The sequence below is a fragment of the Aethina tumida genome, chromosome 2, assembly GCF_024364675.1.
Source record: "Aethina tumida isolate Nest 87 chromosome 2, icAetTumi1.1, whole genome shotgun sequence".
NCBI lineage: Eukaryota > Metazoa > Arthropoda > Insecta > Coleoptera > Nitidulidae > Aethina > Aethina tumida.
In genome coordinates this window covers 8423202-8441464 of record NC_065436.1, presented here as the reverse complement: position 1 = coordinate 8441464, position 18263 = coordinate 8423202, and the positions used below count along the sequence as shown (strand labels likewise).

The 18263-nt window shown below is 27.8% G+C and overlaps 4 protein-coding genes across 7 annotated transcripts in view; 2 read left to right on the top strand and 2 right to left on the bottom strand.

The window, feature by feature from the left end:
• LOC109605890 (tubulin polymerization-promoting protein homolog) overlaps positions 1 to 18263 on the bottom strand; it is a 166181-nt gene that overhangs the window by 12605 nt on the left and 135313 nt on the right. The gene's annotated exons all lie outside the window — the stretch shown is intronic.
• On the top strand, positions 2686 to 4446 carry LOC126264449 (tubulin polymerization-promoting protein homolog). 2 transcript variants are annotated; one of them, XM_049962432.1, is made up of 3 exons: positions 2686 to 2930; positions 4083 to 4209; positions 4341 to 4446. In XM_049962432.1, the coding sequence occupies exons 1-3, from the start codon at positions 2728 to 2730 to the stop codon at positions 4383 to 4385; spliced, it is 375 nt and encodes a 124-aa protein (XP_049818389.1). In that variant the 5' UTR covers positions 2686 to 2727; the 3' UTR covers positions 4386 to 4446. The 2 variants fall into 2 exon arrangements, with proteins under 2 accessions (XP_049818389.1, XP_049818388.1); XM_049962431.1 differs by lacking the exon at positions 4341 to 4446 and having other exon boundaries at positions 4083 to 4306.
• On the bottom strand, positions 8710 to 14738 carry LOC109603339 (type I phosphatidylinositol 4,5-bisphosphate 4-phosphatase-A). Its single transcript, XM_049962423.1, has 4 exons — positions 14587 to 14738; positions 14329 to 14504; positions 10028 to 10237; positions 8710 to 9890 (listed from the first exon to the last, which is right to left on the bottom strand). Exons 1-4 carry the CDS (start codon positions 14669 to 14671, stop codon positions 9609 to 9611), a joined length of 753 nt encoding a protein of 250 aa, XP_049818380.1. The 5' UTR covers positions 14672 to 14738; the 3' UTR covers positions 8710 to 9608.
• Positions 14859 to 17937, top strand: LOC109603331 (jouberin-like). Its single transcript, XM_020019816.2, has 7 exons — positions 14859 to 15923; positions 15985 to 16124; positions 16173 to 16687; positions 16742 to 16891; positions 16945 to 17207; positions 17260 to 17421; positions 17470 to 17937. Exons 1-7 carry the CDS (start codon positions 15073 to 15075, stop codon positions 17837 to 17839), a joined length of 2451 nt encoding a protein of 816 aa, XP_019875375.2. The 5' UTR covers positions 14859 to 15072; the 3' UTR covers positions 17840 to 17937.

Genomic DNA, 18263 nt, shown 5'->3' with positions numbered 1-18263 from the left:
GATAGTGAGTTGAAATTAACTGAGTGCGAAATTGTACAAAATATGATTTAAGAATAAAAATTAAATTAATTAAAAATATGTATAAACAGTCGCAATGAAATATTTTCTTTTAAAAAATTAATGAATTACTAAACATAAGACAGACACATGAATGAACTAGTAACTTGAAATGAAATCTCTTATCCATCCTTAAAGAAAGTATTGATGAATTCAAATTATTCGTAAACGAAAAAAGTTAATAATCATTAGAAAGAGATTAGAGGAATATTTAACAAAATTGTGCTAAAACAATAAAACGAAATATTAAAAGAAAAATCTCTTCCAGAATTGTGACTAATATCTATAGCAGTTAGTTTCTACAATATATTATTACATAAAATATCAAGTCATGTTTAGTTAAAGGCGTAAATTTAAGACGCTTATACAAAAAAAATAAAAATAGCTTCGAAACCACACGCTGATGTGTCAAAAATAAAGAAAGTCAATTAGATTAAAAATATTCAACTGCATTTTAACCTATCAACAGTTGCTTACATGAGAGGAATATAAATAAACTAATTAAGAAAAATAATCCGTTAAACCATTCTCTGATACTGACTCTCATATATAATTGACTTTTATTTCAATTAATTTATTAATATTATATGATGAAACACCACAGGTGGAAAAAAACTCCTTTTACAATAAGAAATAATATTTATTTATTATTGTACTGTAATATTCAGATTTAAAACTTGTACTTTGTACATAAAAACACTTACTAACATATGCTAAACAGCAACTTACTAATTTAATAGAATATTAGGACCTTGAATAAGTTTTCGCTGTTTCTTTTACAAAGTGACATTTTTACGTAAAACATAAGGGACAAAAATATATCACTCAGTATTGTCCATCACTTGCCAGTGCTTTCTTCCGTCTTTCTAGTAGCAAATAAATTCTTAGTCGAAAAAACCATAAGTATTTTGAGGCTTTCCAAGAATCTATATACTAAAATTTTGAGCTCTTTATGGGATAGCAAAAATCGACCAATAACTGAAATACACTGAATTTCAGGGACTGGGGCAATAAAATAAAGTAAAAATTTTTACATGCAGAAATTTTGTGCTCTTTGTGGGCTCTTAAATTATCAAAAAAAGTAGTTTAAAAATAATGAAAACTTTTGTGCAGTTTTCTCATTAAACGGTTAATTCTATCGATTCCGAAGTATTTTTAGTATTAAATTTGCAGACTCTTTAGGGGTTAATTTTTGGCCCAAAAGTAATTCTGTGTAATTTCAGTAAATAATCTACAATCTTAATTAAATGAAAAGTCGATTATTTTTATTATAAAATAGGCGTTATATTTGGAGTAAAAATTTTTTCTATTTAGGAACTTCATTTAGTATATAAGAAGTCCATATTGTGAAAATGTCCAATTCGTTATATCCAACCATATATTTTCAAACTAACTTAAAAAATCAAATTAAAGGTCGATTATTTTTTAAGCGCAAATTATTTAATTTTGGGACAAAATTAACGCATAAAGTGTCCCCAATTTTAGTACTACGGAAGTAGAGTAGAACGTTCCATTGAAGCGTTTTCAGGTAAGTTTCCATTGGTTTGGACATGTCACTTTGTCATGTCTCTGTCGTTGATTATCGAAGTGTATCCACTTTTTATCACCAGTCACGATACGATGCAAAAAATCTTTTTTCTTCTGCCGTTGAAGAAGCAGTTGACACGACGTTTTGAAACTATGGACTCATCTACTTGTACTGTTTTTTTAAAGTTCTGTTAACGTCTAACATCGGTCTTGATCAAGTAATTCCTCCAATTATTTATCTTTATTTTTTGTCAAATTTTTTCAGTACGCCAGAACATTTTTTATCCTCAAGTTCAAAATCATTATTTTTGAAAAGCCGAAACCAGTCTCTGCATATTGTATCTGACACAGCATTGTCACCAAAAAAATTAAGTGTGCTTCAGATGCAGATTTCTTTTCAATAAAATAGTACAATAAAATTCTCCACAAATACAGATTATTTGACACAAAAGTAGACATTTTCACAAGCAACAATTTTGTTTATATCAAAATTAACGAGCATATAAGGTTAGATACAGTACTTCCTCGCAAACTCATTCGAAAATCCATGCACTAAGTACTTATTCAAGAACCTAATAAATGTAAACTCATCATTAAAATCTAGTTATTGACTCTTTTCTGTGATCCAGTGGATATGATCACGATTCTTTAATTTTTTTAAGTTTAGCTCTGATCCATTATTAAATAATTATAATAAGCATAATTTCAACACAACAACAATAACAATTAACATTATATATGCTGAAATCCAATTCAAATAGTACAGCTAAATTTATTAACCTTCCCAAGTAACTATAGCCAATTGGGACACGAAATTTGAGTAATATATGACGGTTTGGCGCTGGAACAAATTAACAATTTGATTTCCAGCTTTCCCAGACGTCTAGTTGAGTCTATAAATTTGCAAGGTGGAACTGCACATGATTGAACATACTGTGTGTTTATATTTCTTATTGAAATTTAATTAACATTTTAGTTGCTATTGTATCTAATTCCATCAACTAATACAAGTACTAAAATGTATTATATTATTTTTTATGAAATTATATGTTTATGAAATTTCAATTGTTTCAAATATATATTTATATTGTCATAATTTATTATACGTCACATACCTATAAGAAATTTAATGTATTTTTAAAAATGAAGAAGAGTGAACCAGTACTTCAAATTCCTATATATCCCCTTGATCAACAGTTTACCAGCTTTGCTAAATACAACGATTCTAAAAGCGATGGAAAAAGGATTACCATTCAACAACTGGACCTATGGTTTCTACAAGCAGAAATTATAGATTATAAACGAGTGACTCATACTGATACAGGTGTATATTTCAACAGATTCAAGTAAGTATTCTTGAAAATTTAAAAAAAACATCTGTACAAATTTTTAGTAAAATTTGAAGTCATCAATACATATATACATATCTCTAAATCCTCTAAATTTTGTGTTACACAATTACAAGTATCTACTTCTTTCACTACTGAATTAGACCTTGGGATATTAGATTTAGAATATTACCTGGCACATCTATTAAGCCAATGAATTTTCTGACCCAATATATGAAAGTGCAATGTACCTTTAACTGAAAACAAATTACAACAACTCAATACAATGTGCGAAGCATCATCAAAACTAAAATCTACAACAAAAGATAACTGCAATATTGGGCTAATTTGAATCGAAAGCTTGCTTTATATCTCCTCAGTCTTATCATCAGAAGTTACACAATGGAATCCAATACAACAATACGTCTTCGAGTGCCAATTTGGATAATAATGGTATGAATCTGCTCTAGTTTCTGAAGCAGTCACTGACCACCACACATGTAAGTGGTATATGGTAGAAGCATGCCAAGAAACGTAAAGCTAAGTTGATTATCGATTAAAAGAAAAGGATAACAATGTTTAATAATGGGCTTATTTAATTCCCTTCTTCGTCATACACCACATAGGTTTCTGCTTTTTATTTTACAAAAAGGATAATCCGTCGTTTTTTATTAGACACACTTTCTCAAGTAGGTAATCGATATGGATTACAATGAAGTATAAAATCTTTTCCTATATTAATGTGAGAATCTTTTCTCCATCGAACTCGAATATTTAAGCCAACGTTTGAGGAAATAAATTATAATTCTTGAATATTATAAGTGAAATTCAGTCTCTAGCCACTTATAATTATTGAAGGGAGTTTCTCGTATAAGTAGATTTTGATAGAGATAAATTCATAAATATAAGATAAGAGTGTAAATATTTGAATTTATCTGTTTAATGTATCTAGGAGTAAATCTTTGTGTGCCACAGATTTTATGGATTTAGAATCTAATTTAATATTAAGCTGACTCCATATCTAAAGATATATACCATAACTAAAATTATTTGTAAAATTTCATATTACATTACTATTTATTGATAAAACAATTATACAGTTCTTTGTATGGAAGTTTTTGAAAATGTTGTTGTCTTTGTGTGATTTATTGATTATAACATACTTTTCAGGCAACTTTCAATTGATTACAAGACATTCCTAATCTTTCTTCAGATGTTTTGCCAAGAGAAAGATTTGGACTATGAAGAAATCAAAGACAAGTTGAAGGGATGTGGCTTACCTGGATTTGATAAAGCAGTACGATTAATTGTTAAAGCTTACGTTTTATATTTAGCTCATAAAAGACTTGTTAATTAATGTATTCTTAAATAATAATCAGACCCACTTTATTAAATTTTTTTCGATTTAATGAGGACTAACTTTTTCAGAAAGCAATGCAACAAGTACAAGAGAATCAGCAGGAGAATAATTAACGAAATGCAATTTCTTCCATACTCACTCCGCAACTTATATGTCGTGAAAGCATGTAGATGTAATTAAAATCAAAGATGGATCATTCTTTTAAATATTGTCATTTATTTTAAACAGTGAAAAAAGCGCCAATTCAATTAGCCGGTATGAGTTCCGTCGTTGAAGCTCTAAGCTACGTTTAGAGTCTCCTAAGAGGTAAAGGATGTTTCTACGGTTGCTGCACCAACTGGTTATTTAATAACAAAGTATAAACATGTACAATCACAATTTTCTATAACATTAGAAATCAACTACGCAATATTCAGATTCCACTTCCACTTTATTTTCCACAACCGATACTTGTTTATAATTATTGAAACTCGAGTGTTTTCTATTTCCAATTTGCGAGTTGTTGAACAGTTTCGATATCTTTATTATCATTAGTTTACGTCTAATCGACTTTTTGAGTAAAAACGCCTAGTTGAAATAAATTAAGTACTTCTGGAGACAGACAGTCATCTTGATCATTTATTACAGAATCTAGAAGAATTTGTACACATATTTGCAGAAATATTCTTCAGCAGACTTTTGAAAGAGATAAAATTGCACACAATGTATAGTATTTAACATTGTTTCGTCAGATAAAGATATAGTCTTTTCACAGGTCCCAGTTTTGGCATTGCAAATAGTTATTACACCATTCTCTTCTCCAGACATTACATAAGTACCACATGGTGATATAGATCCAAATATTTGTACTCTAAATCACATAAATTAACAATTTGTTATTGAAATTGATAAAAAATTCCTTTCATTTAACGATCCTTGCAATCAATGAAGAACGCATAAACTATTTGTTCATAATTGAATTTTTTAGTTCCAATACAGACATACTCCTTAAAAAGAAACTGTAAATAGTACAAAAATAAGTAAAACGAAAGTATGTACTTCTGTAGTTTCCATTCATCTCCACTCCTTTCCCACAATAATACTTCTCCAACAGAATCAGATGAATAAAAAACAGATCTATGTTTACTGAAACAAAGAGATGTTACGTATCCTTTATGTTTTGCCAGTTCTTGATGCAGTTCAAAGCATTTTGATTGTTTGTCTTTAGTCCAAATTCTGACACACCCATCAAATCAATCATATGCTATAACGTTGTCTGAATTGATGCTAATGGCATAGACAAAAACTGGATGAGGTAATATCTAGAATAGAACAAGTGGTTTTCAATTTAGAATTCAAACAAAACTACCATTACCTGCAAAAACGTATATATTAATTTTTGGTGAAGAGCGTATTTTTTAAGTTCCTCAAATGAAGCCACCTAAAATATATTTTAGACAATATTTTATTATTAAAGCATTGAGATACACACGGAATATATTACGACATTATACACTTCACTGACGAGAACAGCACAAGCCAAGTACAACCCATTATTAATAAATTTATGTATGAAACACCCTTCGTCATAGGACTGAATTTTGGCAACGCATTTGTTGGGAAATTCGAATTTCTTTAGTCTCTTCTGGAACCTGGTGGTATCTGTCAATCTTTTAATTTTCTCTTCAGTTTCATATTTTTGAATACTTTCGCCATGCAATTTTGCACTAGTTCTTTCTTGTTGCAGTGGAGTTTTAGATCTGAAAACTTCTATAATTTTTTCTGGTGGTGTTAGGGCATTAATAGTAACATAAAGTGTTGATGGATATTTTTTCATTTTTTTGCTGTTCCATGTTTCCCATAAACAACATTTATCAGGCGATTCTTCAGGTTCGATATTGATATGATACAGTTGAAGCCTAAGTTTTTTGTTTAGGTTGCTGGCATTGTTTTTCCCGATGGGCTTCAAAAAGGCAAAACAAATTTTATGCTAACTCTTCAAAGAAGCTAACAACAATTAATTAGTAAAGAATTGTAATTGTAAATTTTGCTAACCTTTATATAAATTTTGATGTGATTCTGAGACATTGTAAAAAAATCTAGAATTTCAAAGAAATACATCATATTTGATGAACCTAAATAATTAAAATCTTCATTTATAGTTATTCTTTCTTCCCATAATGGATAAAGTGTACTAAGAACATTAAATTACATATTTTTATATGGATTAAGGTTCCATATTAAAATTAACAAAACTTTTTTCTTGCAGATCGTAAAAATGTGTCATTACAGATTGAATATAATCAGTTTCCTCATTTTCATAATAAAACACAACATCTCTCTACTATCTACTTTTGTCACTCTACATAAAATACTTCCTGTATTTGCATTAACAATGTGAATTATTACAACCGGATGTATCAAAAATGATTTGATTAGGAGTTTTTCTGTTTTGTGTAGAATAGTACTAACTATCTGATCATTCATAACTTTGTTTATTTAGTTGGGAATCTTCCAAAGCATGACTCGAACTTACTTCTTCCAATCCTTCAGTTTCATTTTTATTTAAATCTTCTTCACATACTTCCAAATCAGCTTTTTCTTTGATACTACCATAGCTTTCATTGGTTTTCTCAAGAGTATTATGCACAAACTGTTTCACCAATTTTGTAGTAATCTTTATCAACAACAGATGTTTTGGTAGATGAAGCTGGTGACAAAGATCTTAATATCTTTGGCGTTATTACTTCAAAAGTACCGTGACTAGAATGCGATTTTGTTTTCCCTAAATGTCTTGCCTTTTTTCTAGGTTTAGGAACTGGAGGTTTTACATGATTTGTATTGTCTTGTATTTCAAGTTGTGACTCACTCAAAGCATAAAATTATCTTGAGACTCTAACAATTCTAAATTTAATTCCTCCCTATTCACTACTAGTTGTGGTTAAATCATATTCATTTTTTCAGTTTCGTTAGTTCACACATATTTTATGGCATTTTTCAACAGTGCATCAAATCGTTATTTAGTTTGGTGGAAAACTTGTTGAAAACATTTTTATCCAATCTTTATCGACTGGGGATAGACATGTTTGTTTTAAATTTATAGATAATTGGATATTGAGATTGTTTGTAGTTGGTAAAAAGACACTAGTGTCTAACATAGTTGAAAAATGTTCATAATTAATAAAAATTTGAAATTTTGTATTAATTCTAACATGATTCATTAAAAAAAAAAACATTTTGTCAATTTTTGTCCAAATTACAACTAGTTGGAAAAATGTGGTTTCTTAGAAAATTTTAAAAAGAGTTTTCTATTAGTCAAACTATTATGGAAATATACTCGGTAACTATTTTGAGTAACTACAAAGATAGACTTAAAGTCTATAGTCATGGGTTATTTTTAATATTGCAAACTTTAGCGTTTTTTCGACCGCTGTACGGGTGTGAGATATCTCAGAATTTAAAAGATCAAATTGATGAATGTACAGTACGGAAGTGACCGTTAAAAAGTACACAATAGTGTGATATATTGCCAGAAGAAGGTATAAAGATGACAAGAGTAGTTGTGAGAATAACCAGCCAAGGATCCTGTCCAGTACTACTCTTGTAAAACTTCAAGACTGTAAAGTTAAGTTAAAATGTTTTAACAACTATTAGTGTTAAGAGATTTAGATATTATTAAAAGTTAGTAAATAATTATTACAGCGTTACTTTAAATAAATTATATTGGTGGATGTAAACTATAAATCCTAATGCGTAATTAGAACACTATGACTAAAACTGTATATAATGTTGTACAATAGAAAAAGTTTTCAATTGTATTTAAATCAGGACTTTACTCTAGCCAATCGAGAATCTCTACATTTTTATCTATTAACCAACTTTGAGCAACTTTGGATGCATGCTTCGTATCATTATCATACATAAAAATCCATATAACGGGTAAATTTTTGTTGCCAAATAGTTCCATCACATTTCTCATTATGTCTCCATATGTAAATGGTTCATTTTTCTAAAGCTTTTTTGTATATAGATCTATATCATGCCCAGGAAAGGAACTCCAAACCATTTTATATTATCTGATTTTATTCTATTGGATTCATCACTCCTTCGCCAAAATTCTGGAGAATAATTAATACATTTTTGTGCAAATTTTTAGAAAAGAACAAAAGAGTTAGATTATTGAAAGATATTTTTTATACTATCTGGACAAAATTTGAATTAAAACCTTTTATGAAATATCTTACAAAATGTCTGATTTTATATTTTGTGCTATTTCTCTGGCTATCACTCTATATTCAGTAAATAAAAATTGAGGTATGTTAATTATCTTAGTAAATAGGGAGTATTTTAACATTTACTGTGCACATAATATAATTTTGATTTATAAAGTATATGAGGAATATAAAGTACCTATATTTCGTATTCTCATACATTCATATTAATTAAAAAATACCAAAATTCTTAAAAAATACTTTATTATCACTTTGCCTTTCGTACAGTCGTGAAAACCAATAAATGTTTAAGGTTCGCCTAACATACAATATAAATACACAAATTACATTGAAAAATGAAAGGATGTCAAAACATTTAATTCCTAGGAATGTAGTGAAAAATTAATACTTAATAAATTAGTTACAAAATAATATAGAAAAATTGGATATATTTAACAATTTGAAAATATTATAAAAGCAGCCTCTAATATATCAAGATTATATGTATATAAACATTATGTTTTAAATTCCTATTGCTAAAACAACATAAAATATTTATCTTAATTAATAATTATCACTAGAAAACTCTATGCATGGAAGAAATATACATATCATACATGGTAAAGAATTGATTTTATTAATGTAACAATTTTTTAAAAGCAATGGAACTTGTGTTAAAAACGACACATTTTGTTTATATTAATACGAATATTTTGTTAAAATAGGGTCGATAGGCAAACAATGTAATCTCAGATTTTTAATTCTTAAATTATAATTCTAAAGTCTAGGTCATTTTCAGGGGAATATTTACAATACATAATATGTAAGTCAACATAAACGTGTTACCATGAAAAGTTGTAGAATATTAATTCTTTTGTTATGTAAAATTCACGGCAACTGATAATCACTTGTAAAATACCACATAATTTTTTTATTAAAATAATATCTAAGTAAAAGCCAAAGCATTAGACCATCTTGCTATATACAAATTTTTAAAGGGTACTTCTTTGAAAGCCAGATCTACGATTTCAACAAGATGTTTTAATAATGTCAGACTTATCACATATCAATTCTACACCTGGTATAGAAGCTTAATTAATGATTCACCCTAAATATGCATATTTCTTGATGTCACAGTGACTTTGATTACATTGGCCCCTCTATAATGCTCACTTTCATGAAATAGTAATACATACAACGAACTAGCATGATTATTGCCAATATAAAGGCTCCAACATAAGCAACGTAGATACCGCTGTGTGTCTTGGCATATCGGTAAGTGCCGGCCGTAACGCCAATTCCGATGATCAAAAAGACTAGAGTGAGGGTGAAGAATATGTTGCCACGGCCCCTGGCGTAATCCGGACCAACTGATGACACCTTCCTACAGTGGGGGCATCTGGCCAGTGCGTTCTTCAATGTGTTAAACTAGAACATTTAATTCATTATTAATTATTTAGCAGTTAAATTTAAAACTCAGACCAATATTATCTTGTAATTACATAAAAGTTTTAGCATAAATATAACAATAATTAATTCCCTTTTTAATTTTTCTTAAAACTTACCAAAAAGGTGTCGTGGCAATGTCCACAGGTAACACGGCACATGCCGGGCAAAGTCGAGACCGGTGGTGTGACGGGACTGGGAGACAAGTTGATGATCCTTTTGCAGTTTGGCCTTGGACAGGCGATCCTCTGTGATGAACTCTTGCAAATCAGGAGACAATTGCATGGACAACGAACGTATTTCTTTCCCGGTGGTGCATTACGAATTGGCTGTAATAATCAAATAAAAAATTTCTGTTGTAATGTCGTTTTTAAATTTATTTCATTGAAAATTTGGGAAATATGTTAATTCAAAATTAATCAACGTTTGTTGATGTTTTATATACAGAGAAATAGCACCAAATTTAAAATCAAACATTTTGTAAGATATTTCATTAAATGATTTAATTATATATTTCAATATTCCATATATATTTTTTTGTTTTTGTTATACAGTTTGCATTGTAGATGAGTTTAGTTTTGTATATACAAATATCATGTAGGATGAAATGGAATTGTTTGGCAACGATGATTTACCCTTTACCCACAGATTTTTATGCATGATAATAATACGATGCATTAATTCAGAGTTATCCAAAGTTGGTTAAAAGATAAAGATGTTGAGATTCTCGACTGGCCAGCTAAAAGTTCGAATCTAAATACAATTGAAAACATGTGGAACGACATGTAGTCTCGATTATAATACCTAAAAACATGAAAAATTTAATTTCAAACTACCATTGTCGATATTTCATTGAATCTTTGCCTCATCATTTACAGGTGATTATAACAAACAAAGAGTTTCCTAATAAAATATTAACAATTTTGTTTAATATAATATGTAAATTATTTAACAAATACATATTTTTAAAATAAATATTTATGTAATAGCCACATTTCAGATTTTTAGTTTGTTTAAAATTTAATTAATAAAGTAGAAATTATTTTGATTAAAGTACAAAATGAATAACGGTGAAAAGAACATTAAAATGAAAATTCATCCCAATCAATTCATTATTTAGAATTTATGAATCATAAAGGTATGAAGAAGTTCCTAAAATTTCAAAAATTTCTTTTAATCTTACTCAACAACAAAAATACTGTGGAAATAAAAAAGACTAAAACAAATAGTATTTGTAAATGGTTTGCATGAAGTATGGGATAGTCAAATATTTTATAATAAATTCATTTTTTAAGATTTTGAAAGGACAACGTACAAAAAATCATAACTGCACTGAATACTTTTAAAGTGATAGCAACCCCCAAATTTTAAATGGAATGTAGAGACTTGTGAAACATCAATCAAAAAGTTTCTTTACTCCATTTATCTTTTTTTCCAAATTTATTATATAAACTAATATTAAATATAAAATAAAACCAAATTTTAATTATTGTTTCCGAATTTAGAGAAAAATTAATTATAAAAATCAATCAAAATTTATTAATATTCACTAAATTTTTAAATACCAATTAAAATATTTGATAACAAATTAAGATAAATAAGTTTTTTAAAAATTTGAAAATGAAAATTCATCCCAATCACTTCAGTATTTAGAATTAATGAATCATAACGGTATGAAGAAGTTCCTAAAGTAAGATTTATTGAAAAATTATTGTCATCTTTCCAAATGTTTATCAATATTTAAAATTCATTTTTTAAGTATTAATCAAACAAAATACGTTAATTTAAGAAAAGGACAACGTACAAAAAATCATCGTTGTACTGAACACCTTTAGAGTGATAATAACCCCCCAATTTTAAATGGAATGTAGAGACTTGTGATATATCATTTAAAAAGTTTCTTCATTTCCCATTTACCTTTTTTCAAATTTGTTATAAAAACTGATATTAAATGTAAAGTAACACCAAATTTTAATTATTGTTTCCAAATTTAGAGAAATATTAATTATATAAAAACAATCAAAATTCATTAATATTCACTAAATTTTTAAATACCTATTAAAATATTTTACATCAAATTAATATAAAGTTTTCAAAAATTTGAAAATGGAAATTCATCCCAATCAATTCATTATTTAGGATTTATGAATCATAAAGGTATGAAGAAGTTCCTAAAGTAAAATTTATTGAAAAATTATTATCATTTTTCCAAATGCTTATCAAAAATTTCTTATTCGACAACAAAAATACTGTAAAAAGAAATACTAAAACAAATATCTATAAATTTAAAATTTATAAAAATAAATAAAAACAATCAAATTCATTAATATTCACTAAATTTTTAAATACCTATTAAAATATTTTATAACAAATTAATATAAAAAAGTTTTTAAAAATTTGAAAATGAAAATTCATCTCAATCAATTCATTATTTAGGATTTATAAATCATAAAGGTATGAAGAAGTTCCTAAAGTAAGATTTATTGAATAATTATTATCACCTTCCCATATGCCTATCAAAAATTTCTTTTATTTTCTTACTCGACAACAAAAATACTGTTGAAATAAAAAATACTAAAACAAATATAAATATATATATAATATAAATGGTTTACAATGTATGGGATACTCAAATAGAATAAATTCATTTAGAGAAAAATTAATTATAAAAAGACAATCAAAATTCATTAATATGTACTAAAACCTTTTAGTTATTTGGATATGGAAAACAATAAATTTAAAATTATAATTATCATTTTATTTTAACGTTAATGATTGCAATAAATTTAAAATTAATAATAATGACTATATTAATCAATAATTATATTTTTTTCAAGATTTTACAATCTAAAATCATTGTAAACTACAAATAAGTAAATACAAATAATGTAATTTTGAAAAATCATCCAGTCTTCTGTATTATCTATTAATAAATAATAAAAAATTAATTAACTTTCAAAAATGTCCAGTAACCCAAATAAAAAACTAATAAAAAAGGCTGCAATTATATCATATAAATAACGAACTTAAATAATCGCCTGATGAATGTTGCTTATTGGATATATGGAGCAGCACAAATGGAAAAATATCCATACAAATAAATTTTGTAATCTATTTATTTGTGACATATACGATATCGTAATATATTCCGTGCGTATCTCAATGCTGTAATATTGTATTGCGTAAAATAAATTGTTTTAGGTACCTTCGTTTAAAGAATACAAAAAATATGTTTGTTGCCAAAAATTAATATGCAGCATCAATTGGTCGTATATTTTACATAATTACGTCTTTTGCTGATAAAAATATTGCAGTTTTGGGATTTTAACAGGTAATGATAGTTTTGTTTAATTTCCCGCTAAGAAATATTTTATTCTATTTTTAAATATTATGCTTCAAACTGCGTCAAGAATTGACAAAACATAAAGGATATGTAACATCTCTTTGTTTCAGTAAACATAAATCTGTTTTGTATTCATCTGATTCTGTCAGAGAAATATTATAGTGGGAAAGGAATAGGATGATTTGGAATCTATAGAAGTATATATTTACTTTTTACTTATTTTTGTACTAATTATATCTGGATGTTGTGAAAAAATGTGTCTTTGTAGGATTTTTATTAACACCAGATTATTTCATATGTTTTCCTAAATTAATTAAACAAAGGGATGACACGTTTTTCACAAATTCTGTGCTTTGACTAAAATCAACAATGTTCACCGCAAATATTAAGGCTTTCATGACCATTATTTGAGTATCTACAAAACTGAAACATACTGCTAATATTTTTATTTGTAAATTATTTGTCAAAGAAACCAATCTATAAGGTCAAGTTTAATTTTAGCTTCACAAGCTATGTACCAAATAATAATAATAATAATAATAATGTATTTAAAACTAAAAAAATAGCTTTTAATGAAATTAAATATCAGCAATTTCAAACATTCATAAAAATTAAAATATTATTATCCTTATCTAAATGATGAGTTTATTAATTATCAAAACATGAATGTAATAATGCATTTTTTGCTCTTTAAGACTTTTATTACTCATATTTTAAATTTTAATAAACAAAATAAATTTTAATAATTAGACATATACTGCTAATATTTTTGAATACAACTTATCATCATCTCATTAATAATGGTAAATCTTATCACAAAAGATAACACAACAGACTCACAAATAATTCTTAAAAATAGAATTATTTGTACATTACTTTGAGTTATGGAGTTCTAATTATCCCCACAGATAGATCTTTCAGAATCAGGAAATACATGATATGACTAACTGCTATTATTGTTGATATGTTCTTTATCAATGTTTTCTAAAAAGATAATTGCAAAAATGTTTATGTTTTGTAAATATATTTAATCCACTGGATTTTTTTAAATTTACTTAGAAATAAATATTTACTCACAGTTGCCTCGTTGCACTGGGCACATTTAACAACATGCTGATCTCGTTTACCAGATATATCAATCATTGCTTGACAAACTCTGCAAGTGACCATAGGCACACCGCCACTTTCGGATTGCTGAAAGAACGGCGGTGGCAGTTCATCTGGTCCAATTGGCGAAACAGTCGTCTGTTGTCCTGAAAAATCACAGAGACATTACATACACTGAAAACCATAACTGTGGATATAAATATTGACATTTATTTGTTTTGTATATACCTGCCACTTCATTGAGGTTCCCAGAAACTGAACCGGCATTACTACCAAGAAGCGGAGTTTTCTCTCCTTCGTTTCCGTCGCCCATCCTTGAATACTTGACAAAGAAGTACAATTATGAACTTTCTTTGACAGGGAGCAAAATACTAAATGAGTTGCATACAGTAACAGCGTTGCCAGTACACCCATAATAATATTATATGCCACAATTTGGCAGATTATTTGTTATTTTAAATTAAACATATTTATAATTACAGTATTAATAAATTATCAATATTTTAATAAAAATCCGTTATTGATGTCAAATTATATATTAATTCTTAGAACATATGAATACTGGCAACATTGATCCATGCAATATATAGTTATTTTAAAATCATTATTGTGGCAGCCTGCGGTTGCTAGGCAACCAAATAATACAAATTATTATTCAAAATATGTTTGACACAAACATTAATTCGTGTAGAAGGTTGTACAAAGTCGTTTTAAATGGATTCTAACTCAGATTCGTTTTCAACAAGTATTCCACCAAGTGTTCGCAGTGAAACTAAAGAACGATTTGATGCACTGTTGAAAAATGCCTTAAAATGTGTGAAAAATAATGAAACTGAAAAATTACCTAAAAAAATGTATGAATATGATTCAACCACAGCTAGTAGTGAAAACCTATTGAATAGGGAGGAATTAAATTTAGAATCGTTAGAGTCTCAAGATAATTTTATGCTTAATAAATTTTTGAGTGAGTCCCAACTTGAAGTACAAGATAACACAAATCATGTAAAACCTCCAGTTCCTAAACCTAGGAAAAAGACAAGACATTTAGAGAAAACAAAATCGCATTCTAGTCATGGTACTTTTGAAGTAACAACGCCAAAGGTATTAAAAGCTTTGTCACCAGCCTCATCTACCAAAACATTTGTTGTTGAAAAAGATGACTACAAAATTGGTGAAACAGTTGTGCATAATACTCCTGAGAAAACCATTGAAAGCAATGGTAGTATTCAAGAAAAAGCTGATTTGGAAGTATGTGAAAAAGATTTAACTAAAAATGAAGCTGAAGAGTTGGAAGAAGCAAGTTCAAGTCATGCTTTGGAAGATTCCCAACCAAATAAACAAAGTTATGATCAAATAGTCAGTATTATTATACACAAAACAGAAAAACTGCTAATCAAATCATTTTTGATACATCCTGTTGTAAAGATTCACATTGTTGATGCAAATACTGGAAAGTATTTTATGAAGAGTGATAAAAGTAGATCTGTTGTATTCTATTATGAAAATCAGGAAACTGACTATATTCAACCTGTAATGACACATTTTTATAATCTACAAGAAAAAAGGTTTGTTAATTTTAATATGGAACCTTAATCCATATAAAAATATGTAATTTAATGTTCTTAGGACTCTTTATCCATCATGGGAAGAAAGAATAACTATAAATGAAGATTTTAATTATTTAGCATCAACAAATGTGATGTATTTCTTTGAAATTCTAGATTTTTTTACAATGTCTCAGAGTCACAATCAAAATTTACATAAAGGTTAGCAAAATTTACAATTACAATTCTTTACTAATTAATTGTTGTTAGCTTCTTTTAAGGGTTGGCATAAAATTTGTTTCGCCTTTTTGAAGCCCATCGGAAAAAACAACGCCAGCAACCTAAACAAAAAACTTAGGCTGCAACTGTATCATATCAATATTGAACCTAAAGAATCGCCTGATAAATGTTGCTTATGGGAAATATGGAACAGCAAGAAAATGAAAAAATATCCGTCAACACTTTATGTTACTATTAATGCCCTAACACCACCAGAAAAAATTATAGAAGTTTTCAGATCTAAAACTCCACTGCAACAAGAAAGAACTAGTGCAAAATTGCATGACGAAAGTATTCAAAAATATGAAACTGAAGAAAAAATTAAAAAGTTGACAGATACCACCAGGTTCCAGAAGAGACTAAAGAAATTCGAATTTCCCAATAAATGCGTTGCCAAAATTCAGTCCTATGACGAAGGGTGTTTCATACATAAATTTAGTAATAATGGGTTGTACTTGGCTTGTGCTGTTCTTGTCAATGAAATGTATAATGTCGTAACATATTCCGTGTGTATCTCAATGCTTTAATAATAAAATATTGTCTAAAACAAAATATTTTAGGTGCCTTCATTTGAAGAACATAAAAAATATGCTTGTCACCAAAAATTAATATACAGCATCAATTGGACGTGTAATGATTTGTACATAATTACGTCTTCTGCTGATAATACTATTGCAGTTTGGGATTTTAACAGAGATACGTTTTTGCAGGTGATGGTTGTTTTGTTTGAATTCTAAATTAAAAACCATTTTTTCTATTTTAGATATTACCTCATCCAGCTTTTGTCTACGCCAGTAACATCAATTCAGACAGTGTTATAGCATCTGGTTGTTATGATGGGTGTGTCAGAATTTGGACTAAAGACAAACAGTCAAAATGCTTCGAACTGCATCAAGAATTGACAAAACATAAAGGATATGTAACATCTCTTTGTTTCAGTAAACATAGATCTGTTTTGTATTCATCTGATTCTGTTGGAGAAATATTATTGTGGGAAAGGAGTGGAGATGAATGGAAACTACAGAAGTACATACTTACGTTTTACTTATTTTTGTACTATTTACAGTTTCTTTTTAAGGAGTATGACTATTTTGGAACTAAAAAATACTATTATCAACCAAATATTAATATTTCCTAATGAGAAAAAAATATTGGTGCATTCCAGGGATAGTATATTACGAATAGTGTCCTTAAATAGTTTCTGTGTTCTTCATTGGTTGCAAGGATCATTAAATGAAAGGTACTTCTTATCACTTTCAATAACAAGTTGTTAATTTATTTGATTTAGAGTGCAAATGTTTGGATCTATATCACCATGTGGTACTTATGTAATGTCTGGAGGAGAGAATGGTGTAATAACTATTTGGAATGCCAAAACTGGAACCTGTGAAAAGACTATATCTTTATCTGACGAGACAATGTTAAATACCATACACTGTGTGCAATTTCATCCCAACCAAAATTTGATAACTTGTTCTAGTCTGGGAAAAAATTCCCCTGTGTGTGCATATAGTTTTGAACCGATAACTGATGAAAAAAGTACTAGAGAAAATCACAGAGAAAGGAACATATTCACAATTTCAAACAGAAATGATGAACATGAAGAGAAATTTAATTTTAGGGAAATATTGCAAAAAATGGATAATTTGTTTCAATAATATTTTATAATTTTGTGAATATAAAAATTGTATGAATGTTTTATCTATTATGAATTTATATCAAAATTATATTTAAATAAAAGATAAAGTAAATTTTCTGCCATTGGTTGATTTTATATTATAACTCTTGTTATAGTTATAACTGTAGCACATAAGTTTCAGATTATAAAACTTACAGATTTAATGGGTGTCCTGTGGATTTAATATTCCAATCCTACCTTTCAGTATCGTATAACAAAAATCTTCATCTATAGGTATTTTGTTATCTATGTTATAATACCTATAACCAATATTGGAGACATATGACGGCTTTATATATAATTTTGCAGAAATCCAAAAAATATATTATTGTTTAAACTATACGATAAGAAAAAAAATAAAATGTATTACTAAAAATTGCATAATGTGATTTTGTACTTCAAAT